At 40.6% G+C, this 25,628-nt stretch overlaps 1 protein-coding gene across 4 annotated transcripts in view; it reads right to left on the bottom strand.

Moving 5' to 3' along the window:
• Window positions 1–25,357, bottom strand: part of FAM169A (family with sequence similarity 169 member A) — a 39,718-nt gene extending 14,361 nt beyond the window's left edge. For 3 of the 4 annotated variants that reach the window (XM_033085768.1, XM_033085771.1, XM_033085769.1), the window contains exons 1-7: window positions 25,265–25,357; window positions 11,928–12,065; window positions 10,392–10,491; window positions 9,261–9,346; window positions 7,780–7,951; window positions 4,436–4,615; window positions 2,061–2,189 (exon numbers count right to left, since the gene is read on the bottom strand). In XM_033085768.1, coding sequence (XP_032941659.1) covers window positions 2,061–2,189; window positions 4,436–4,615; window positions 7,780–7,951; window positions 9,261–9,346; window positions 10,392–10,491; window positions 11,928–12,062 — 802 coding nt within the window. In that variant the 5' untranslated portion in view covers window positions 12,063–12,065; window positions 25,265–25,357. Of the gene's footprint in view, window positions 1–2,060; window positions 2,190–4,435; window positions 4,616–7,779; window positions 7,952–9,260; window positions 9,347–10,391; window positions 10,492–11,927; window positions 12,066–25,173 lie in introns of all 4 variants that reach the window. The other variant, XM_033085772.2, reaches the window with a different exon arrangement.
• Between the last annotated feature and the right edge of the window lie 271 nt (window positions 25,358–25,628).

Here is a 25,628-nt window from a genome sequence, read left to right as displayed (position 1 = left end):
TTTGCTGTGTAATAAACTACCAGAATGTGAGAAGAAGTATGCCTTATTTACTGATTGTTCTGCCACGTTGTAGGAAAGGATCAGAGATCAAGTCTCCTACAATAAGCTGCTGCAGGAGAAGGTGAATCAAGTGAGTTTGCAGAGGTGAAAGCTGTCCAGCTGGCTTTAGACATTGCTGAATGAGAAAAATGGCTGATAATTTAGTTCTATACTGACTCGTGTAGTGCCAAATGCCCTGTGGGATGGTTGCAGTGATGGAAGAAGAGCAACTGGCAGCAAAAAGGTAAGGCCATCTGAGCCACCATATTGTGACAAGATACTGCTATCTAGGTGGAGAACCTGGCTGTGAAAGTACCTTACATGGAGACTGATGCACCCAAGAAACGGGCCACAGAGGAACATCAGAACAACCAGAAAGTGTATCAGGCTGCTAAGATTGAAGTGACTCAGGTGGATCAATATGAAGGAAAATTATTTCTAGCTTGGTGTACCCATGACACATCAGATAATCAAGGATGAGATGCAAATTATAGGGGGACACATGATCCAAGGGTAGACTCGACCATGGACACAATTGCAGAGATTAACCATGAATGTGAAACATGCACTGCAATAAACAGGCCAAGTGGATAAAACTTCTCTAGTATTAAGAATGACAACTGAAATAGAAATATGGGGAGACTGGGCAGATAGACTATATCACATTCCCCAAAACTTCACGGAAAATGTCATGGGCTCATAAAGGTGGAAGCAACCATTAGAGAGGGGACAACATAGCGTAAACCCCATGCTACCACCAGGAACAGTGAAGGGCCCACTGCAAGAAAGAAGGAAAGGAGGAAACTTTAAGAAGATGACAGAGTGTCCCAGAAATTCCACAATGAGATAGTGGGATTAATTTCCTAAACATCATAGACAACTGGGCCAAAGACCATGGCACTGAGTGGGAATATCACACTCTGTCATGCACCCAACCTTCAGAAAAACTAAATAACAGACTGTTACCCATTTATCCTGGAGCAGTGGGTGGCTGGACCTTCAAACATTGACACACACATTTAGCAGAAGTCACCACTTAAGTAAACACTAGGGAATATGACAGTCTGACATGTCACAGTCCAAACTTATACATGTGGCAGAAAGGGATAAACTTCCTGTAGTGTACATAAATATACAGGGGGAAACAGTCTGGGTTATTCCTGCTTCAGAAAACGGCAAAATAATTTGTGGAACTGAATTTGCTCAGGTACCTGGGTCCACCTATCAAGAAATGCAGAATGATGGGGAAGCCCATTGCATTCCTTATGGGATATGATTTTGAGTGAGAGTAGACAAATTAAATGGCATGATGCTAATTGTTGTATAAAACTTCATACTGTCTCTCTGATGGTTATATGCCCATCACTGAACTGGGTACCTCACAGCACCTGTTTTCACCCTTCTTAATTTGGGGATCTGAACCCAATTACCATATTGAAGGTATTACAGTAAAAATCACCCAGATCAAAGAAGAATTAACTTTGTGGAGCCAAACAAGTGCAGTGATGACAGAAGCAGAACTGGCTCCAGCATGTAACAATCCAACTTCCACACTACAGAACATCATGTTTAGTATATAAGCTGGGGACAGTTGGCTAGAAGGGGCTGCTTGGGGATTGGCTCAGCATCAGTGGATTGCTTGGGGACTGGCTCAGTGAGCAACTGTACTGTGCACCACTTCTCTCTCTTGGGTTTTATTTCTCTCGTTTTGTCTCCCTTTTCATTATATTTATTATATTTTATCTTATTTTAATTATTAAGCTGTTCTTATCTCAACAGGTCTTACTGTTTTTTTCAGACTCCCCATGCCACTAGGGGAGGAGAGGGTGAAAAAGCAGTTTCATGGTACTTAGCTGCCAGCTGGGGTTAAAACATGACACCTCTCCAAATATGATCTCACAAGTCTCAGGACAAATAGAAATTTTTCTGCTAGCTTCTACACTGTTTCCAGAAGTCACTCTTCTAGAGTATTTGTTCAACTTTGTTACAAAGTGTCAGAAAACAACAAAAAGCATCCATACCTGAAATGATGAGATTTTCCTTTTGCACTATAGACATAATAGACTTTCTCTGGAACCAATCTCCTCCTCCCTCCACTTGCCACAAAAGGTTTTTATTCCCAGGGTACTTCTCAAGGTACTGCTTACATGCTGAGCAAATACAAGAAAAAACACTATATTATTTTTAAAGTTTATGTGAAATAAAATTGCAATCTACCATCATACACAAACAACAACAGAAAAAACTGTCTAAAAAAAAATAAACAGTTTTGGAATAAACTGAAACAACTGAAATAAACAATATTGCTTCACCCAACATATCCTTCTTAATTACAGTAATTTCACGATTATAAGCCGCACCATTTTGACTAAAATTTTGATCCCATCCTGGAAATGCGGTTTACACTCAGGAGCAGCTAATATGTGAAAAAATTTCTGAAATTTCCAACCCTGGAAGTGCAGCCGAGGTGCCAAGCTGAGCACCTGCCAGTTAAAACCCGGGATTGCGCAATTGTTACAAATTGGTTACTCTGTTGCGCAGCGGGTGGAGGCGGGCTCTATGCCCGCAGCGCAGGGCGGGAGGCAGGGGCTCCCTCCTTCAGGCAGCGCGGCCCGGGAGAGAGGCGGGGGCCCCGTGCTGCCATCCCCGTGGCTCGGGGGGAAGGCGGGGGGCTCCCTCCTGCCGGCCCTGCAGGAGGCAGGGGGGCTGCGTGCCCACTCCCATCGGCGTCGCGGGAGTGGGGGACTCTGTGCCCGCCTCCCACCAGTGCTGCGGGAGCCAGGGACTCCGTGCCTGGGGCCTCCAGCACCGTGGGAGAAGGCAGGGGGCTCCGTCCCCGCCTGCTGCCGTGGGGCAGCACTGGGCCGGGGCGAGCGAGCCCGGTGGCAGCGGCGGCCGGCCCCTAGCTGCCCCGCTGAGCGGCAGCACCGAGTTGGGCCACCTGGCCCCACTGGCAGCGCCGAGCAGGCCAAGCCCGCACAGCCTGAGCCGAGCCAGTAAACCCCGTGATTCTGTTACTATTTGGCAACTTTGTTGCATGTGGGTCCTCTCCGCGAACAACAGAGCGGCTTATAATCAGGTGCAGCTTCTGTATGGACAAAGAACGAAATGCTGCCGACATCCGGAGATGCGGCTTATAATCATTGCGGCTTATAATCGTGAAATTACTGTAATCCTTTCTTAATATAGGTTTAAACATTTTCCATTATTATCTTAAACTATGAACAAAGATGAATGGGATTGTCTTCTTTACCTGGTACCCACTTGAGATTTTTGCGATTTCACTAGTCCCTGTTCCTGTCAACTTCATGATCCAACCCAGAACAGAAGGGTGCCTATGCAGAGGATGTAGTCAAGTGCTTTTTGTCATCTCACACGGTTGTAGTAGGCACCTGTGACAAGCACTCTCTGGGTGTGTTATCATGATACCATTGAATGGTTAATCCCTGTTCACTTCTAGAATATTTTCTGTGATGCTCTTCTTCTGCCTATTTTCTCTCTATACCTGTCTCAAACATACAGGTGAAGAGACAAGCATGCTTTGGCATCATTCTTTGGTAATTGCTAGAAAAACTACCATTTTTCACCTCTTTCACTACTGATGCACAGTTTCAGAGCACAAGATCCCCACTGTGTCATATCTTCACTAAAGAAATGAATTAGTCATTAAATTCTGCTCAAGTAATTTTCCTGGTTGAAGCTTAACAAATCAGGTTTTATCACACCCAGTGACTGACTGTGGTGCTCGGAAAAGCAGAAAATTTCTACTAGTTAAGGAGGTCAGCTAAAAATGTTCATAGAAGCAACCCTGGCAAATGGCCTAAGAAGGAACAGGGCAAAAAAAATGTCCTTCTTGTCTGAACACAGTCCCAAGAACATAGTTTCCAGAATTCATGTAATTTCCTACATAATATAGCCCTCTCAGTATCCTAATGGAAGAACCATATGTGTTTTCCTTGTGTTGTGCCTTCTGATATGCAAGTTGCAGCAGAGCCTAGTATATTCTGTTCACCAGAAGTTCAGAGAAAGCATGAATTAAACGACTTCGTGAGGTTTAGGTGTGAGCAAGAAAAAGGTGCTACAAGGCAGATATACATTAAATCCCACACAGAAACACTCAGCCTATTCTACAGGCTGGGTGGGGGAAATGGGACAGTGGTAAACTTGACAGCAGCAGAAAGCCAACAGAGTTCAAAAGATCTAGTTTTACATAGAGCATTAAAAGTTGAACCAGGAACTACTTCATCTTAAATCAGGATTTTTTAGCCTTCACGAAAGCGCAAAAAATTTAATGTAGAACCTGAGGATGAGGCCACAAACATGGAGCTTGACAATACTCATTTGGACATGTAAAGAAACCACAAAGAAGATCAGAAGAAAAAATTAGAGAGCTTGCCTGTGTACAGGAAGGACGACAGTGGATATCGTAGGCCAAGAGACTCCTCAGTAAAGGAATTCACAAAGTCTTCCAACATGATTAGACCAAAGTCTTTCCCACGATGCTTCTTTCTAACAAATATTGTGTCTAGCACTGGCAACTTATACTTCTGATTAAGAAGAGAGCTAGAAAAACTTCCTGAAATAATCAGAGGGAAAAAATACCAATCAGTATGGATGATATAACTGATGTGCTGCAGCATGGATTTCAGCATATTTAAAGATAGATATCTTAAACTATAAAAATTCCAAACTACATAATAGTAAGTTAAAGTTATAAAAATAATTTATAACTTTATGAAAAATAAATCATTTCTATTAGTCATTTATTAACTTTTTTGAGCAAGCTTCATAAGGTTGCCAAGATACATCAATAGAATAATGTAACAGGAAAAGTCTGTAGTACCAGAAAAGAATAGACAGGACAAAGAGGAAAGGTTCCCTTTGAAATCTCACTATACAGTTCCATATGAAAACTACAGTAAAAAAGAACCTAAAAGATAGAGGATGGAATAGGAGAAAGCAAAATTATTTAATTACAGTAATTTCACAACTATAAGGCACACCCTTTTGACTAAAATTTGGGTCCAAACGCAGAAGTGCGCCGTATAGTCCATTGTGCCTTATATATGGACAAAGTTGTGAAATTTGCCAACCCAGAAGTGCGAGCCATGAGCCAAGCCATCGGGGCGGGGGCGAGAGCGGGTGGCTGTGGCTGGCAGGAGCCGTGTGGGGAGGGAGGGAGTGGGCATGCCGTGCCACCTCAAGCCGCGGGCAGCCCCGCGCCGCCCTGAGCCATGGCGGCCCTGAGCTGCCCTGAACCGCAGCAACTCCGAGGTGTGAGCTGCAGCTGCCCCAAGCCCCACCTCGCCAGCCGGGGGCAGGCAGGAGTGCCGGGTCCACGCACGGGGAGGGCGCTTGGGGCTGCGTTTAAAGGCTACACCATTCTGTGAAAAATGTTTGCAAATTGAGCACCTGCCAGTAAACTCCACGATTGTGGGATTCTGTTACTAATTCATTACTTTGTTGCACGCGGCACGGATCCTCGCTAAAAAAAAAAAAAAAAAAAAGCACGCCATATAGTCCGGTGCGCCTCACAGAATGTACAAAGTTGCGAAATTTGCCAACTCCTGGAGGTGCGCCTTATAATCCAGTGCGCCTTATAGTCGTGAAATTACTGTACTCTTTTATGCTGATTACATGACTTCTCAGGACAAATATGAAGATTAATTCAGTTCTAGCTTAAAGATGGAAACAATGCCTCCCATGTTTTAAACCAAAAAAATGCTAGGGTATATTACACTTAAATTTTCCCATAAACAACTTATCCAAAATTAAACAAGCATGGAACAGATGGTCACAACACATAGGTACTTCAGTATCAGAGGATTATACAAGGGTAGCTATGAACTCACCAGTGGGAAAGGGATGGCATATAATGGCATTTAGACAGTCCATTAATTACCAATTAATTTTCATGCCCTTCAGTGAATCTGTGAACTGTACCAAAGAGTTGCCTCTTCTCTAATAAGGCCAAAGTGACACAAAGCTGGGCTATACAACCTAGTTAGTCTTTGCAACCTTGTATTTTTTAGGACCCATGAACACACTAACGGTAATTTCACGACCATAAGGCGCACCGGATTATACGGCACACCTCCGAGAGTCGGCAAATTCTGCAACTTTGTACATAAGGCGCACCGGACTATAAGGCGCACTTGTTTTTTGCAGCAAGGAGCTGCGTCGCACGCAACAAAGTAACAAATTACTGGCAGGTGCTCAATTTGTAAACATTTTTGACAGATTGGTGTAGCCTTTAAACGCAACCCCAGGCGCCCTCCCCGTGCTGCAGGCCCTGGCACTCCCACCTGCCCCCAGCGCTGGCTGGCACGGCTCACGGCTCCCACCATGTGGTCGCACTGTGTCCCGGCATCCCCCCACCCGGCAGCTGCGCCACGTCCTGGCTTCCCCCCGGCCGGCGGCCGTGCCGCTTCTCCCCTTGTCCCCCCAGCTGGTGGCCACACCACGTCCCCCTGCCTGGTGGCTGTGGCAGGTCCCGGCATCCCCCTGGCTGGCGGCCGTGCCAGGTCCTGGCTTCCCCTGCCTGGCGGCCGCAGGTCCCATGGTCCCCGGCTCCCCCACGCGGCCGCAGATCCCACAGGTCCCAGCTCAGCTCGCAGCTCACACTTCCAGGTTGGCAAACTTCTGAACTTTGTCCATACATAAGGTGCATCCGGACTATAAGCTGCACTTCCAGGTTTGGACCAAAATTTCAGTCAAAAGGGTGTGCCTTATAGTCATGAAATTACTGTATTTTAGGGCCTCAAAAACAAACAGATGGCTGAAGCACCCCTCACCTGAGGAAAGGTGAAGAAAGCTGGGATTGTTCTGCCGGGAAAAGACCAGGCTTTGGGGTGACCTAATCGTGGCCTTTCAGCACCTGAAAGAAGTCTAGAAGAGAGCTGGAGAAGGACTTTTTACAAGGCCATGTAGTGACAGGATAAGGGGCAGTGGCCGTAAGCCACAGGAGAGTAGATTTAGATTGGATATTATAAAGAAATTCTTTACTGTGAGGGTGGTGACTGGTGGCTTAAAGAAGGTATGAATGTCCCATCCCTGAATGTTCAAACTGTGAAGCTGTGAATGCCCCATCCCATATTCATGCCAGGCTGGATGGGGTCCTGGCCTAGAGGAAGGTGTCCTTGCCCATGGCAGAGGGTTGCAACTAGATGGTCTTTAATGGTCCATTCCCATTAAAATAATATTTTCATTTTTCAAGCAAGGGAAACTCGAGCAGAGAGGTTACATTACTTAGGTACATTTTGGGATGTTTGAAGAGTTCCACCACTCTTCAAAACATCTGTTTACAGAGTAGTCTTTTCCACAGAGGCTACTCATTTGGAGAGTAGAACATAACACTCAAACATGGAGGAAATTTTGAAAATGTTTTGAAAGAAAACCTTTGGTTTTTGCTAACTGAAGACAAACACAGTCCAACCCAACTGTAAACAATTGTTCTAGAGAAGAAAAACAAAATAGCTGTAGGGTGTATAAAATTTCTCACAATTTTAAATACATTTTGTAAATGTGAAGAAATCTAAGAACTTACATTGCTAAAGCATGTAAATATTTCAGCTAGAGATTTTAAAAGCCACCTGATGGCTTATGACTGTAAGAAAACACCAACTCAATTAGGTCTGCAAGACTTATAAAGCCTATACAATAAAGCCTGATACAATACTCTTCAAATAAGCAACCTCCTCTCCTTTACCGTCCAAATCCCACAATCCTCAAATGTTCTACCTGTAGGTTTAACGGAATAGAACCCAATAGCCTCTCCTTTTTTCCACATGATTTTAGCATAGTGGTTGCTACCATGGCAGAGAAATGGGATCTCATTTCTTTCCATTTCTTGCGTTCGATAGATAATTCTATTCAGAACATAGAGAACAATTCTCTCTCCAACAGAATTCACCTGAGGGAACATAGGAAAAACATACCAGAAGATTGGTCAGATTAGTTAATACCTATACCTTGTTTAACACAGTTGCAGACAGATTTCAAGGGAAGGCTGTAAGTGCTAAATCAGGGTGACTGTCTGAGGTTTGTTAAGGCAAGAAGGTGCTCAGAAGCCATTACAATAGGTTAAGTACAAATCACAACCATAGAGGATATTCCATGTCTTCAGTGTCATCCCCCAAGCCAATGTGTAAAATCCGGGAGAAGGGCAGTGGAGTGACGATGTTATGATCTAACTCAAAATTATTTTTGTACTTAAACATTCACCAAACACAACAGAGTATATCAGCCTCAGAATTCCCAGACTAGCAGGTAACTGGAGTCTTACAAAGGAGAAGTGATGAGCCTCAGCGTGGCAGGACTTGGCACACTCAATCACTTCTGATAGAGTGGCAGCAACAGGACACGATGCAGTGAAAAAACTTGTTACAACAGTTTCTGTGGCATGAAATAAGGAATTCAGTATCCTTTTCTCTGTCCTACAGGGATCCTTCTAGACCTGAGATTTGAGTTCACTACTATTCTACTTATTGTGAAGGAAGGAGGAGCCATGATCTCTTCCAATGCTTAGTCTCAGCTACCTTCCTTGTACAAGAATTAGCCTTCCTGATTTTCCTACCATTAAGAAGTATGTGGAAAGCCAGGCTACATGCCAAACTCTCTACAGACAATGTTAAAAATTGCAGAAATCAAAAACAAACAGATTCCACGAACAGATATAAATTACACCCCTGGAAAAACACTGATTTCCAGTTTTGGAAAATTCATTGCTATACAGGGTTAAAGAATGGTAACAAAGGTCAACAATGAGCAATAAAGCAGATACCAGGCAACTTACTTTTCCAAACCTCATGTATTGCCACTGCAAGCCACCAGCTCCAACTTACTCCTGTCAAACACTTTCCTGACAGTATTTTTGGTTTACCGGTCTCCTGATAAGATCAATAGGTACTGCTATGGTACAATGCACTATTCTACCAGATGTTTCAACAAAACCAGATCACAATATTCTAAAGAGTAAAGAAAAAAATGATAACCTGGCTAACATCTAAGTTGCCTACATATTAAGCTGCTGTACAAAGGTCACTCTTGCTCTAGACACTATCTTCACGCTGAGGCTCCTTTCCCCTTGTATCTATTTCTCTATTCCCTTGCAGCAGTCCTCTCATTTCTAAATAAAATTAAAACATGTAATGTTTTGCACACTATTTGCCATTATCTTGAAATATAGAATTAATTGCTAGTTGAATATCAGAGCGCTTTACCTGATGAAGCCCCTGTCTAGCAGGGACAGATGTTCTCACAATGTCATCAATTGACCACCACTGGTCAGCAAGATACAGGGCTACAGCTTGAAAGAAACAAGGGAAATAAAAAGTTAGTGATTCTTACCAGTCCAAAAGAAACATATTCATTCAAGTTGCTAAATACTCAAGAATAACAATGTAGTTATCACATTAGAAATCTTCTAGATGTACACTGTACACCCCACCCATTTGAAATGCTCCCTAGTTTAAAATCTTTTTCAATAACTGAGACCAATAAACACTAGGAGGTTTTTGTTTATTTGTTTGGGTTTAGGTTTCTTGTGGTATGGTATACAGGAACTATTTTTCAGACATATGTACTATCTTTCTAACATCTGTGTTAGATTGTTCTAACATCTCCTTCCACTAAAAACTGCCTGTCAAGACAAGACTCACTCATACATCTATTTTACTATTGGGTGGATAATGGATATTGATATTGAAACTGTGCAAGTTTTATGGAATTAGATGAATGTAAAAAGGTTAGTAGCCATGTGAGCAGCAGCTAGGAAGAGTGTGATCTATAGGCATTTGTGGCTTACTTGGCAATCATTCACATGGCATTAAATGGAAGAAGGAAATGTGGAGAACTGGAAGGGGAGGAAGAAGGAAGGAAGGGAAGAGAAAACCCACAAAAAACAGTCATCTCACCCAGAGCCATGCTAGGACTTCAAGTTTAAAGAAAAATTTACACATGACACTGATCAATCACTGTTAATAAAGAGCATTTAAATTCATGTGCACATTAATGAATTCTAAGAAGTTTCAACAAATACCTGTTGGAGAGGTGAAGCATGCATAAAGAGATCGAGAGATACATGTACTATGGTCTAGATGAGCACCACATTATTTTGCTATATTTCTTTTGAATTCAATGGGTCCAGTTGTGATCTGATTAGTGTGCAAAGTTCTAGCACTTGTGTATATAAATCCACAACAAAAAATAATAGTATGTGAACAAAAAAACCAACAAATGCACAATGGAAAAATTGTAGGTTACAGTAGCACAAAATGAGCAAGGGCCTGGTTACATGCATTTTTCACCAAACAGAAAAAAAAGCAACACAGAGATAAAAAACAAAGTTAAACCTGTGAGCGAGTCCCATGGTGCAAACAGCGCAAGAACTTTGTGTGTCTGCTCTTCACCATAAAGAGGAACTAAGCCCACAGATGACAAGCTAATAGGAACCTGAAACAAGAATGTGCAATAATTCAGTAGACTCTTGCTAAAACAACAGCAGTAAAATACACAAGGAGTGTTTATCAAGGTAACCAAGAAGAATATTGAAAAATCAAGTCCTGAACAGCTAACTGTAAAAGACAAGCATCAGACCTCAGTCCTTTCTTTAGACACATCTTCCTAGAGACAAACTACATCTAAAGAGCTCAGGTTCTTATGCTCTGACAGATTTAGCTACGCTAATTTGTACATCTCTCTTCTGCCAACAGCTCATGTTTGTGTGCGCAAGTGAAGTAAGGTGTGCAAGGAGCCAGCACTACGTTCACTTCAACAGTCTCAACAGTGCAAACTGTCAAAGCCAACAGAAGAATGAGGCAGTCAGTCAAGCACTGAAACAAACCTGTGTTCATTAACAAGTTCTAATGTGCTACAGTGGGAAGGCAAATTCAAAAGGGCTTTGTTCCCTGAAGTTGCACACGTTAGAAATTCTGACATTGTCTACTTGATTTTCCTCCTCAGAAAAAACATGAAACGGGTTAAATAATCTTCTAAGAAATCAAGTACCTTTGTGGAAATGCATTTTGATATCTAAATTCACATGCTTCCATTATTAAATTAACGTATAAAAAACTTGACAGACATGAATGGTGTGGTAGACAGACTTGCTTAACAAATTTAAGATGCTATTGCCACAGATGAGGATGTTAATACAAGCAAACATTTAGGCATACAGTACTTGCATAAATGCAGGAAAGTAGTCAAGATTGCTTCTGCCAAAGAATCCATGGCACTGACCTTTAGATCCCACAAAAAATCCTCTCAGCTCACTTACTTTTCATTAAAGCTATAAACTGCTGGTTTTACTAGTATTAGTTGTAACACAAACATTCATCTGGGGACCAACTCATCACATAAGGGATAAGTGTTCAAAACATAAATGTCACAGCTATTCTCTAACAGAGCTCATTAATAACAGCACAGACTATTTCAGATAAAGAAAAAAGAGCCACTTTTGAAATTAGTGAAGCTTATTAATCAAAACTTGAACTAAAACATGAAGAACACTGAAGGACTAAGGTACAAAAAGAGCCAGTTAGCTTAAGTAAATCATGAACCCCTTAGTGATGATAGGTTTCTGAGAATGCATGAGATTTGATTCGTCAGTTGAAAACATAAGGTTATGGTCAGATTGGGCTTTCTGGTGTTTTTAAATTTTGCTCAATATATACAGATCCATTGCGACAAAGTAGCACACAGTAACTGAAACCCAGATTGAAACCCAGTTACAGAGTGAAACAAGCAGAATTTAACACACAAATTCTGAATTTGGAAAATATAAAAGCTTTGATAAAATAATCCTGAAATTCAATAGGACTGGATATCTTTAATCTTAGATCTACACGGACATTAAGAACACCAATATTACTGTATTTGCTGTTTTTTACCTTGCGATGGTCTGGCAGAGAAAAGAACTCAGGACAGTATGGATCCCCCCACCGAAGCTGAAAGAGGCAGATCTCTGCTGAGTTCTCCAATTCCTCATGACTGTAACTGTTCAATATATCCACAGGGAATGACATGCTCTTGAGAAATAAAGCAACATTATTAATGTAGGTAGTTTGAGACATATAAGGCACAGACAAATAAGAGTACTGAACACCCACATTCTGCTGTTCACTACAGTCACAGGATATCTATGCCAGAAAAGAGAAATGCTCCAGCATCAAGGATTAATTAGGATAGTGACCAATAACACCCAGTCTGTAAAAGAATCAAATCTGTGCTCATAAGCAGAAAAGAATGAGATTAGCCTATAGATCGCCCTGGACCTGGCTGTGGCAGATTTCCAGTATACAAGCCCCATACTGCACAGGTACATGCTACTTTGAGGTGGCAGACTTAGTTCTATCTCCCTCTGAGATGGTGTTTTTTATGTCACAAGTCAAGCTATAACTGGGTGATAAACAAAAAGTAATCCACCCAGATGATAACAAGATGGAGTTAAACTGAGACTTTGCATTTAAATCCATCTCTGAAGAAACCAAAACATTGGTCAGGATTTTTCTCAACAACTGGCTGGTTAGTGCTTAACAAATGGCTGTTTCCAAAAGCATTTCAACTGTGAACAAAAACTGACACATGTTCATTAAAAACAAGAGCCCACAACCGATAAAAGAGAGACTCTGAGGAAGTGATGAGACCAGACTAGAACACTGAAGCCAAACCATAGAGGCAATAACTCCTTAAAAGCTCTTAGATTCAAATTTTCCTTGTCAAAGTAGTGTCAAATCAAAATGAGCAAGAGCTCCTGGAATCCATTGTGTGGTCTTCAAGTAAGGCTCTTCCAGCTCTATAAAACTATACATGGAAATAGATCCCTCAGCTGCTTTCAAGCTATAACTCAAACTCCCCTCAAGTTCATGAGAACCTACTCTGGTGCTCTGAAGGAGCACAGGGATCTTACTCTGTCTTGCTCAGTTCCCATGAATCCATCACACAAGTTTCTGAACACAAAACTTTTCATAGTAGTTTTATGATTCCTGGTTTTCATCATGGAGTTTTATTTTTCAATTTTATTTTAAATCTTATAGTGCAATGATTTTTTTTTTCATCTCTCTTTATCTTCAGTCCCCTCTATTTAATCCACCATTCAGTATTCTACTGAGGCAGGTAAGTTTAAGTAAATCTTATTCTGCCTCAATCAGTAGAAACTAAAGTCTGTATTTTGAAAGCTTTTAAACCGCAATAATATGCTACTACTAAGTGGATTGGAGAGAAGAGATTGCTCCTTCTACAGAAGAGATTTTTTCCTAGTTAAAATTGAACTTGGACATGACTTCACTGGCATCTAAAACTGCTGCCTTTAACATTACTGCTGATGAAAATCCTAATGTTTTCCATGAATGTTAGTGTTCAGATATACACATGCCTTCCTCAGAGCCATTTCCTTTCAGATTCAGGTAATTCCTACCCCTCAGCTGTTATTTGCATTTTCTCCTGCCCTCCCCCTCCAGTCTCCCACATTCCTCCTACTATTGCTCACTGACCCTACCAGATACTTAGCAGCATCTCTTAATTCTCCACCTGTTTCCTCCAACCTTTCAGGGCTGCCCTTTGCCCTTACTAACATCAACTCCTTTGGCTCCTCCTGTTTGCAGTCAAAGTGATTTCCAGAGCCAAAGGTGAGGTGTGTGTGCTTTTGAATGTGGCAGCAACACACAGCAGACAGAGGAGCTGCTGTCAGGGGTGAAATTCATCCACCAGCCTCCTTACCTCTAGCAGATACGGCTTGCCTGCACATACTACAGTTCTCAAACACACCAGTAATACTGCACAAACTATGCTGATATAAGCATACTGGAAGACTAAACAAGAAGTATAAGATCATATGACACTACAAGAGGATGAGGCTTTTTTGCCACCTGGTTAAATGCAATAGGCAAAGTAAATTCTGCTGTAAAGGAATTTAAAAGGAAATGTATGTGAAAACCAAAAAAATTTAATTTTCTGTATGCTGGCAGAAAGGGTAAACATGCTCTATTATTACAAAAATACCTAAGTGCTTAGATAACTTTGCTATTAACAAAGAAATTGAGCTGATATTTCATTATTATATGACAAACAGACAAACAAGCCATAAGCTATAACTTTAAGCCTCTAGGTAATAATTCCTGACATTTTTGGAATAAAATAATGAAGGACCAAAGCAGAAAACATGCAATAAGAAATCCAGCAGATTATTTGAGTTCCAACCACTACACCACTATGAAAATAAAAGCAACAACTATATCTTTGCTTAAAAAGCAAAAAGGGCTAATTAATGCATTCATTAAATTACCCTCAAAATCACTCAGACCGCTTTTCTGTCTGCTATTTGGGGTACCTAATTTCTTCTGGCACACTTTGATTTTATTTGTTCTTAACCCCCAGTAGTCACTTTTGACTTTTTCTTTTACAGAAAGAGAACATGCTATGCAAAAGAAAACCTTACAGAGAAATTTTCAAGACAAAACCAAGGAAGAGCTACTTAGCACCCCTTCTAAATAACCTTTTTTCTTTTTTACCATGTAGCAGATTAGACATGTAAAGTTACAAGTTCTCATAAATGTGTGTGATATATTTTGTCTCTGTGCTGAAGAGGTCAGAAATAGTTCACATTTAAGTTCACTACATCCCTGAAAAAACCAGTAACTGTTCACTGTTTTATTATAAATTGATAATTATAAATTATCAATTTATAATAAAAGCATTAAACAAGTGATGAAAGAAGACCATTCCATGCCAATCTACAGCAGAGCATAATGAAGTAGTTCACAATACAAAATGCAAGAATCTCAAATTTGAAATGCAAAACAAGCAACCAAAGACACATGAAATGACTTCCAACAGTAATGAATTAATATATGTCCCTCACTAAAACACAGTTGTTTTGACAGTATTTTAAACAAAGTAAAAATACAGATGGTTCCACATCTAGCCAGTCTCAAGTAAGACAGGAGAGAGAAAAAAGGGCTGGAGGAAACAGCTTTTCTTGACATTAAAACAATTTTGCTGCAGAGGCAGTAGGAACAGCACAGGTCGCTGCCATGCAGTTCCTCATGCCCCTTTTTTCTGCTCTAAACCTCCATGCACTGCACAACTGTAAAACTGTCAGGTCAAATCTTTGTCACACATTGCACAGCCATGCTCTGCTCATGGGTAACCATTCCAATTGCTTAGCACAGAGTCAGGCTGACTGAGCACATGCAATGTAGCTCTAAGCCAAACTCATCGCGACCCTTTGTATATAAAAGCATATTAGAAGATAGTGTTTGGAGGGGAGGAAAGAAAATTACTTTTATTTTTCAAATGACACAACTTAAGCATTTCATTTCTCAAGTGAAAGAAAATAGATCTTACACTATTAAAAAACATATAATTTCACAAAATAATATTCCTGGTTTTGTGTAATAAAATCACATGAACAATATTTGCTTTAATGTGGAATCGTATGACTTTCTCCCTTGTCAGCATTATGCAAGCTATTATACGAGAAATGGCACATCCCTTTTTAGGAACAGCTGCAGCACCAGAGGGTAACAGATCAATTCATGGAATGCCAACAAAAACCACATTTTACAGGATGAGTGAACACATTCCTGTGCAACATAGGCACTTCTTTATTCACAAAATCTTTATTACTATTAGCATTAAGGTTAAGAAAAATCATGGAATAAGTGAGCAACATTGGAAATTGGTTTAGTTATGAATTATATCTGCAACTCCTATTTTATCTCAGAGTGTATGAAAGAGATGCACAGCTTTCAGCTCACATGTGGATTTGAGCAGGAATCAAGAGATCTGTTCATCCCCTTGCAGCTCCTCAATAATGAATGACACAATTGCAGGAAGATAATAACCCAAAAGCGATGTTATTTCTTACAGTATGTCAGAGGACTTAAATACAGCTTAAAACTGGCTTTGGGTGCCTTTATCTCAGGGGCAGGGAAGTCTAACTGGTTAGGCTGACAGACAAGGATTTAGAGGAATTTCCAGCTGTAGCACAGACTCCATGTGAACACAGACATGTTACTTTGTCTGCCTGAACTCCTCTACAAAATACAAATAATCATTACCTCAGAGGGATCAGTGTGAGAAATACTTCACCGAGATAATGAGATACTTGATCAAACACTGTATCAAAACCTGACAACCACTGGAAATATACAGTTACTTACACAGTACAACAGCTCATTTTCCTTAAAATAATAAAATAGCACAAAGAAAAAAATCACAAAAAAATCATACAAGGCCTTTTCAACATAAGATAGTAACTGGAACAAATAATCATGCAGGTGAAAATATCTTCTTATTTTTTTTAGATAATAAATAATTATAATTTAATTAGTTGTTTGGTTGGGTTTTTCTTAATTGTGATTTGCAGTTTAGGGAACAGGTGCCAGGGTGCTCAAGCCATCACCTGCAAAACTTCCCTGCTAAACCAGGAAAACCAACTTAGACCCAACCTGCAGGATACAAATACAAATCCAGTCCTGTGATGAAGCACAGGCCTACTCAGACCTGTGAAAAAGTAAACTACAGTAAGGTCTGACCCAAGCTTTGATCTATTTCAATAAGTGCAGTATTGGATAACCAAACCCCTCAAGGACTGATATGTGTTTCCTACAAATCATCATACACCTTAAACAAGTTCTGTTTTAAAAATACAATCCATGATCCTATCATGATCTCCCAGACTAGCTGTGAGCTACACCTAGGCTCATATAATGAGACATAAATAACAAACTAAACATATATGTCCACACATACACCAGCTCCAGTGAAAGTCAAGCCAGGACTGCAGCAGTCCCAGGCAATGCTCCAGGCCCAAACTGATGATGCATCAAAGCAGCAACGACCTTGCAGGGAACAGCAGGAGTATCATTTTGCTGTGTTTGTTTCCCACCTTACAGCATCCAGTTGCTGGTCTGATGAAAGCTGTGAAACTACATAAAATTTGCAAGAAAATTTAAAATTTTTTGAAAGTAGTCTTCTGGCTTCCACCACAAAACAAAATTATCACATCTGCTACTTCTAGAACTGTTAAGCTGTCTTACCATTTATTCTATTAACAGACAAATTTCATAAAAGTTTATTTGTTTTTAATACCAGCTGTTACATAGACACAGCATTTCCATTTTGTTTATTCTTTATTCATCATCAAATACTTTAAACTGCAAGTAGTTGTTTCTAAAGTGTTTTTTGTTATTTCCATAGAGTCTGAAATACTTAAGATAAAAAGTGCATAATTTTCTATTATAAAAACAAGTGAATTTTAAACCTATGCTAAGATAATTAGACATTTAAATATGTTAAAGAGCTTGGTTTATCACGAGTCAACATAATTGAAATTCCTAGAGAAAACCTGTCCCACAATTACCTATTTAGATCACTTTTGTAACAAAGCCTTTGAGTTCTATAAACATCTCTATCTCTTAAAACTCTATTGATTTTAATCTGTAATATTATGTACATTATATATGTATATATATGTACTGTAGGAAGAGGAAGACATTTTACAAAAGAGGTGTTAAAATTTTAAACAATAGAGGGTTTATTAGAATATCTTGAAAACTGTACCAACTCGATACAGTAACACTGATAAACTGACCTGCCACATTGAATAGACAACTCAAGTCCTCACTCAAGCAACTACTTATTTAGAGGTAAGTTTTCTTGGGGCTTAAGTAAAAAATTTGGGGATTGAACAACCGGTCTTCAAACCATGATCCACACATTAGCACTAAGGCATACCTCCCTGCAGTATATCTTTTGTTCACACTTTTTTGAGAATGTAGGTTAATAAATACAATATCTTGACAGTTCAGATAGAATTGCTCTGTTGTTTTTTTTTTTTCTTAAAAGGAAAAATAAGGTTTGTTGTTTGGGGTTTTTTTGTTTAAAGTAACAGAAACCCCAAACAACACATATTCATACCCTGCAAAATCACAAACTGAAAGTTAAGGAAACACACAGCAGTGTCTAGAAAATGCTGTCAACAACTAAGATCTCTGGATTAATATGCCAGCCACATTACCGGTAATCTGCTTGAAGCAGCTTATGCAACTCTGGTTTTCTATCAGGCACACAAATCAAAGCTGTTGATTTGAATGCAAATAAACAAACAAAAACAACAAATACTTTCCATTCATCAATTAGCCACACTATGTACCTTACATGTATAGTACAGAATTATGAAATCTACATAGAGAATTCTATTCTCTAGCAAGAATTATGGTCAGAAGTTCTAAATGCTGGGTTTGAGCACTTTCTTATCAAATGAAAAACTAACAAGGACAGAAAGAGGAATAGTCCCCCACATTAAATAAAAAAAGACTTGCATCTGATTTCTTTAATTAAAGGTGACAGGGTAGTATTAGGAGAAGACATGCAACTTCTCTCTCAAACCCACCTTAGGTAGGTAAGATTCTTACTCATATGCCCAATTAGCCACCTGTGTAACCTCACTGGCATTTCACTCAAGTGATTTAAATTAGATACTAGATAGGTTATTTAACCAACAACTAAGTTCTTAGCTATACAAACAACTAACCCGCCATTTACATTTTTCTACAGTCACACTTTTAATGAGATTATTGTCTGGTTTTTTGAAGAGCACTTCCTTCAGTAGGGAGTTTTGGAAACTAATATGCACAACTGGGGTGGATGTCAAAGCTGCACAGATTAAATTAGCCAATCATAGACGTGTTAGCACAGCTTAATGAGTTACTTATCAGCCAAAGAACAGCAACTCTCTCTATGGCTGCTTTGAGAATATTCCACATGGAAATTCAAATGATGGTGTCTATGACTACTAACAATGAGGAGCAGGAGATTAATCTTTGCAATCACAGTCTCCAAACCCAAAGAGTTACTAAAACAGTTGTCTGAATTACAGCAATGCCACATGAAGTCTGGCTTTCAGCAGACGAACTGTAGGAAAATTCAACAGTTAAGCAGTATGCAATCTCTCTTTTTCTTGTTTAAATTTTCTGTAGGTGGTTTTGCTGGTTTTGCCTGCTTTTTAATGTCACTTGCAGCAGGAAAGCTTCAACTAGGAAAACAGAATATAAATAAGAAAGTAACAACTGCCTTGGTTTTATGTGTGATTCAAACGGAAATGTAGAAAGGGGAATAGGAATTAACATGAGATGTTCCTGGACACAAGATTGCAGATAAACCAGGGTGCAACAAGAGATCCCTGACAGCCAGCCAAACCTTCCTTGCAAACCAACAAGCACACAAGAACTTAGATGTTTCAGACTGTCACTGTATGGCCCTGTGGTCCATTTATAACAGCCTGAGGATCAGAATTCTAAAAGCAGTAAGACAGTAAATATAACACATCTGGAGCAGTGAGAATTTAAACCACACTGCAGATCAAAAACTTCTATTTCTGAGAGAAAAGAGAATGGGTGGCTATCTCCAAATTCTCGATCCAACTCTAGCACCTCAAAGATACTACAATTATCTTCAGAAGACAACAGGTGGCTAAAAATAGTGTTTAATATGAGCAAAATCTGAATTTTACTTGCTGTTTGTTTTCAGTGTCCAACTGTAGCAAGTTCTTTCAGCTGCTTTGCACAAGAAATGATGAACTACAACAAGATGATGAACTTCACAGGCATATTCACAGAGCAGTTTGTGAACTTCCCAAAACTGTGTGGGATCACTCTAAAAGAACTAGGGACACAGATAATTAGAAAGAATTTTACCTTGCGTTCCCAAGGGAAAAGTGAAAGTGATATCTCAAGAGTAACAAACACATCAAAAACATTGTTCAAAGGCTTTTAGAAAACATGCTTGGGCCACAGACGGGAAAAGGAGTCATTTGTGAGTCCCAGTCTGAGACCAGTCATATTATGAAGAGAGACTACAAGACCCATGTGACAGAGACCATTCTCACAAATACAGTAACAGCTGTAAGCAGCTCCATATGTCCATGCAAAAGAGCACCATTACTGCCTCAGCTTTACAAAGGCCACAAAAACTGACTACCTCTGTCTAGCTCACAGCTGTAGTCAGCAGGGACTATGCTTACCTTTCTCCTCCCATCTTCAGAAGTACGGAAAAAGGGCACAAAAAGACTAAAGATAGAAAATTAGAAGTAAACACTATCGTCCAAAAAATAAGCAAGTAACAAAACAATACGCAAACCTAGTATTAATACAATAAAGCTAGGAAAGAGTCAGGTATCTTGTAAACTGTTCCAGCTAGTAGGAAAAATAAAAGCCAGGAAAGTTTGGTATTCATTTGCATAGAAATCCTGTTCCCACAACAAAGGAAGAATAAAACATCAAAAAGAATATTTCATTGCCCAGAATCAGAATCAAGAATCTGTTCAGACTGATAGAATCAACAGACTTATGTCTCTCTTCTCCAAAATGAATCTCTTCTCCTCAGTGTTCATACTTCCTTGTCATCCAAACCAGTATTTAACAAAATCCTTAGCAGACTGATTCCTGAGCAGCTCTGTATTTTCTTTTTACTTCAGTAGTCTCCTAACTGCCACAGTCTACCTGTGGATGGTTAATTTTTGTTTCCCACAATTGACTGGGTATAGCCACTGCTGGTTTTGTTCAATCCATGAAAGCCACATTATAAAAACCTATCCATTAATGTGCATCCACAAGGCAACAATAACATGTTACTACAGGACTCAAGATCTATGTCTGCAAATGTTAGCAAGAATGTCTCTAATAGCAGAAAGGAATTCAAACACAGCCTCCTCCCTGGGGTTCTGTCCTCATCCCCATCAGCAATCTTCCTGACACTCCAAGAACTCACAAGCTTCTGTCAGCATACTGCATTTCCCCTGCTTCTCACTGTAATTCATGTTTGTAAGATTCAAACTTTTTAGCTATATCTTATAGTACCTAGGCTATTCTGTTAAAGGTGTACTTGAATTTTTGAAAAAACAAACAAACAAACAAACAAACAAAGCTTCAATAACTTGTCTTGTCTGGAAATGCAAACATTGCTTGATTGTTAATGGTGGATTTGGGCAAGGCAAGCAAGCTACTCATATTGCTGAACATACCACCTTACTGTACTCTGTTAAAGAAGCACACAAACAAACAAACACCCCAAACCAACAAACAACAAATCCCCAACTACAAAAAGAACTAGTATTAGTAGAACAAAGTACCAGCACTGCTGACTCATTACACTAATATTAATGCTCAGCTTAAGACTGAGTTGCCAGGAATCAGCTTATTACCTCCTGCTCTTTCAAAAAACTCCTTTCTTCAGCTTCAGACTAAATGTTGACAACATAACTCCCAGTGTTGAGATATCAAAAAAATTAATTATTCCAACATTTTAAAATCCTATGAAGTTGTCTGTGCTGCACTGTAGCAATTTACATTGCTATTCTTAAAAACTCCTGCTATTTTATCATCATCAACTCAAAATTATTCAAATTCCCCAGTTATGGTTATTGCTAGGTAACTCTACAACAGCTGTGACAAGGATTATTCAACATGGAAAACATTTCTATTTGCAGAATTTGCTGCCTGCAAAAGAACTAGATGAAAGACTGGTCTTCCAGCAGCATACTTGCTAACTTAAGTACACTTCGCATTTTTACACTTGGTGTTTTAGAAGCATGAAGCCAGTTAGGGTGAAGACAGCATTTCATACCGTTTGAAGATGCTGGTTCACTGCCACTGCCACACCAGAACTTCTGAATTGGGTGTATTCTAGCACTGCCTCAGGGGCTACTATCTGACAGAGACCACACCTTTACTGATTATTCTTTCTCTTCAGTAATCCACAGAATTAAATAAACTTATTGAAAACCCTTTATTTTACACGTTTTGATGAAATCTAGGAGAAAGGAGAACAGTGAATTCAATTCATCTTGCCCATAAACAATTTCTAATCATAAGCAGCAACGAGAGATACTAGCCCTGTGAATATGGAGGTCCCCTCTCCTACAGTATTCTGACATAAAACGTTAATATACACAAAACAAAGTACAAGACAAACAGAGAGACAACTGAGATTTGAAAACAGATCAAAAATCAAAACTATTACTTTGAATAGCTGCACAACACAGCTCAGTACACAATTCAGAGAAATGGATTTTCCCACATTTTTCAATTCAAGGAATAATTTAGAAGTTATAAGTTTATAATATAAATCAGCAGTAGGTTTTCCAGTTCACTTTGAAAGCAAAGAAACAGATATGTTAGTCCTGACAATTCTCACTCATTTTATTGGGATTTTAGGAAAGATTCAAAAGCTCATCACAACTCTTTTGGGGTGCAATTATTTTCCTATTTTAGCAAGATATTTAAAAGCCTTTCTGAAATCTCATACTCACAGGAGAACATAAACTAAATTTACCATGATTGAATAAATACATGCTGTCACATCCCATTGTTCAGAAAAAAAAATTCAGCAATAGCAGACAAAACTGGAAGAGTATGAGAGAATAGCTACAAAGATATAGCATATGCCATTCTGGTTATGTTTAAAACAATGCAGTAGAAGAAACACATTAAAGCAGGCTTTTCCACTCAGACTTGTTTAATCCATACTGCAACACCTGAAAGGGTAAGTTTGAGAGGAGGGTTGAATTCTGATTAAATTATTTATTTTTAAAAATCCATTTCTATTGTAAGAATGTTTTTTTTGTTTTTCAACAGGGTACAAATTGATTGCCTACGAGACATTCATTGACAAAGTAGTTCCAAAAGGAAGTGCACACCTCTACCACTGCTGCCCAAAACACTCACAAATAAAAGGATGACTGCAACTTTCAGGAGTGTACAGATGGTACAATGTAGTGAGTAAGTTACAACCTTGAGAGTCAGAAGTAAAGTATCTGTGAGGAAACAAGAAGCTACCATCTTTAACGGGAAAACATTTAAGGAATGCCAATGTGAAAAAAAGCCTAAGTAAACATGACTTAAACTCTAATGCTATATTTGTAATTGCAGTTTAGAAACATAATTGTCAACACCTTTAAATGATCACTACTACTTGATATTCATTGCTGGTAGAAAATAGAGATTGATACTAAGTCTTATCATACCCAAGAACACAGAGCAATTGATGGGCTCCTCTGATTAATTTCTCCAGCACTATCAAATCCCATGGTTTTTTTTAGTGATTTTTGTATCAAACACGAAAAGGAAAAAAAAAGGTATTAGTAAGTGTCAGCCTTAATACAGCAGTGAACTTCCCCTGCACTGAACTAGATATGCAAGTACAACTATTCAAAACAAATTGTGTTTATACAATGCATGGATAAGAAAAGTATTCAAAACAAACTGTGTTTATACAATGTGTGATAAGAAGAGCTTTAAGATAATTTTGAGCGGTATTATCTTTACAATACTAACTGGCATTAAAAAAAAAACACCCACCTGAATAACCTCCACCCTTTTGATTATTAAATCAAAATTAAGTATTATCTACCTTGATGTGCATACTGAAGAAATTAAAGAGTATTTTCCAATTCATTTTGCAGAGTAATGACTCTTTGTAAAGTGTCTACTTATGTAACACTCCAAAAAGAGCTCTGGATCATGCATTGCTAGACAGATATTGTAAAAGTACAGTAGATCATCTTGCACAACAGGAAAGACACTGTAAAACATTTGATTCCGTACAAAGAAAATCAGAGTGGAGAAAGAGAAACAAGGAAAGGACTTTAAAACCTGCCTATATCAGCAGCTAAAAAAAACAGTGGTGAAATTGAGATGCTCGCTGACATTAATTTGAACATTAATTGCATAAACCACTCTCTGCATCATGAAAAAGTGATAAAATGTTGGTTTTGGGTTTTTTTCAGCAGCCACCATTAAGACAAAGCAAGAAGCTCTTTGGTACCTAAATCAAGCAGAGGTTAATCAAACAAGAAAGGTACCAGTACGGCTGAGGAAACAGAGAGAAGATGCACTCAGTTCCTATAGAGTTTGATGGAGAAGGAAGATGATGATCAGTTTAGTCTGCAGCAATCTTTTACAGGTTCTCCAGTGAGGCAGCACTGATTTTATTACAATGATCACTCCCATACAATACTTATTCCCCATGCAAAAAGGTGGCTTCTATACTAGCCTGTGACCAATGGTGCAGCCCAACGCATAACATGAGTAAGTGCAGTTATGCAGAACAACAGTACAGTTCCCTTCTCCTGCATGCATGTACACAAAAAAAACTGTACGGCGTCTGCACACCAAAGGCTAGTTTTCTAAATTTCTGATTATTAGCAACTGAAAACTCCACAGCTTAGGAGAGTTTAAAGATAATTCTTTAACAAGTTCCTGTAAATAGAGCATTAATACATGTATTAAATTGGTGAGTCAATATATTTTGTTTTCCATTAATGGTAGTAAAGCCTTTTGCTCTAGCTCTCAGCACAATCCACTTTCTCAGGCTACATTTAACACTCATAATCAGGATAGCAGTGCTACGTCAATGGATATCTTGGGCAAGATGCTTCCCTGTATTTTAAGAGGAATGATTCAACCCCACCTCAAAATAAAATTCCAAAAGACTTGCACATCACACGTAGGAAAACAGAAGAGTAGTGTGTGCAACTGCGTGTGCCCACATGGATTTGCACACGTACACACAGAGCCATCTTTGTGGGAGACAGCAGCTGTAGCATTGCAATTACTGTTCCCATACATATATAGAGGTGTATGGATGTGTAATGGTTCTCACACTTGTGTGTGGCTATAACACGTAAATTTCAACGCTACAACAGAAGACCCCACAAAAGACGGGTGGTCCTGGCCAACACGGGGTGGCCTGGGCCAGAACTCGCACCGAACTCGGCGTGCCGCAAGCTCCGCGAAGGGCGGGGGAAGCGCGGGGGGCCGGGCTGGGCCGGGCCCGGGGGAGCCTAGCCGGTCCCACCGCCCCACCGAGCCGCCGCCTATCGCCCACCGCCCGCCAGCCGGCCGGCCCTGCGCATCGCCATGGCAGCGGCGGGCCTGGGCACTGCCCCGGGCGGGGATGCGGGCGGACACCTGCCTGCCGCGGCGGGCGAGGGGCCGGGGGCAGCGGCCAGCCCAGCCCGCTCTCCCTCGCTCCTCCCGCCGAGCGCTCCCCGCGTCCTGCCCGGCCGGGCCCGGCTAGGCTGCGAAGGTGCAGGACGCCTCGGCAGGTTACCCGCGACACCCCAGCGCGCCTCACCTCAGCCTGCCGCAGCGGAGCAGAGATAAATGGAGAAGGAGGCGGAGGCGGCCTGGCTCCCTGACAGCACTCACAGCACACCTCCGCTCACCTCCGGCTTCTCCCGGTCCTGCTGCCCGGCGCGCCTGATATCATCTCCCCCGGCGGCCTCCCCGCCCCTCGCTGCTGACGCACTCCCGCTGATACGCCGGGCGCCGCCGCCGCCGCTCGCCCCGCGCTGCCCGCCATGACGGTGCGGGGACCCCGCATCGCCCCCCCACCCCGGCGCCGGGGTGTGGTACCCGCAGCGGGGCCGCGGCACCATCGCCGCGGGGCTGTGCCACCCATCACCGCAGCAGCAACCCTGCTACCTGTACCGTGGTCAGCCTCGTGGGCAGGCGTGATACCCCCGCCATCACTCGCCACCGCTGGCTGGTGGCACCTATCCTGTGGCCCTGGCATAGAGAGGGAGCTGC

The sequence above is a fragment of the Catharus ustulatus genome, chromosome Z, assembly GCF_009819885.2.
Source record: "Catharus ustulatus isolate bCatUst1 chromosome Z, bCatUst1.pri.v2, whole genome shotgun sequence".
In the NCBI taxonomy this organism is placed as follows: Eukaryota; Metazoa; Chordata; class Aves; order Passeriformes; family Turdidae; genus Catharus; species Catharus ustulatus.
Note: the sequence above shows the minus strand (reverse complement) of the source record. Positions and strands in the feature narration are given on the sequence as shown.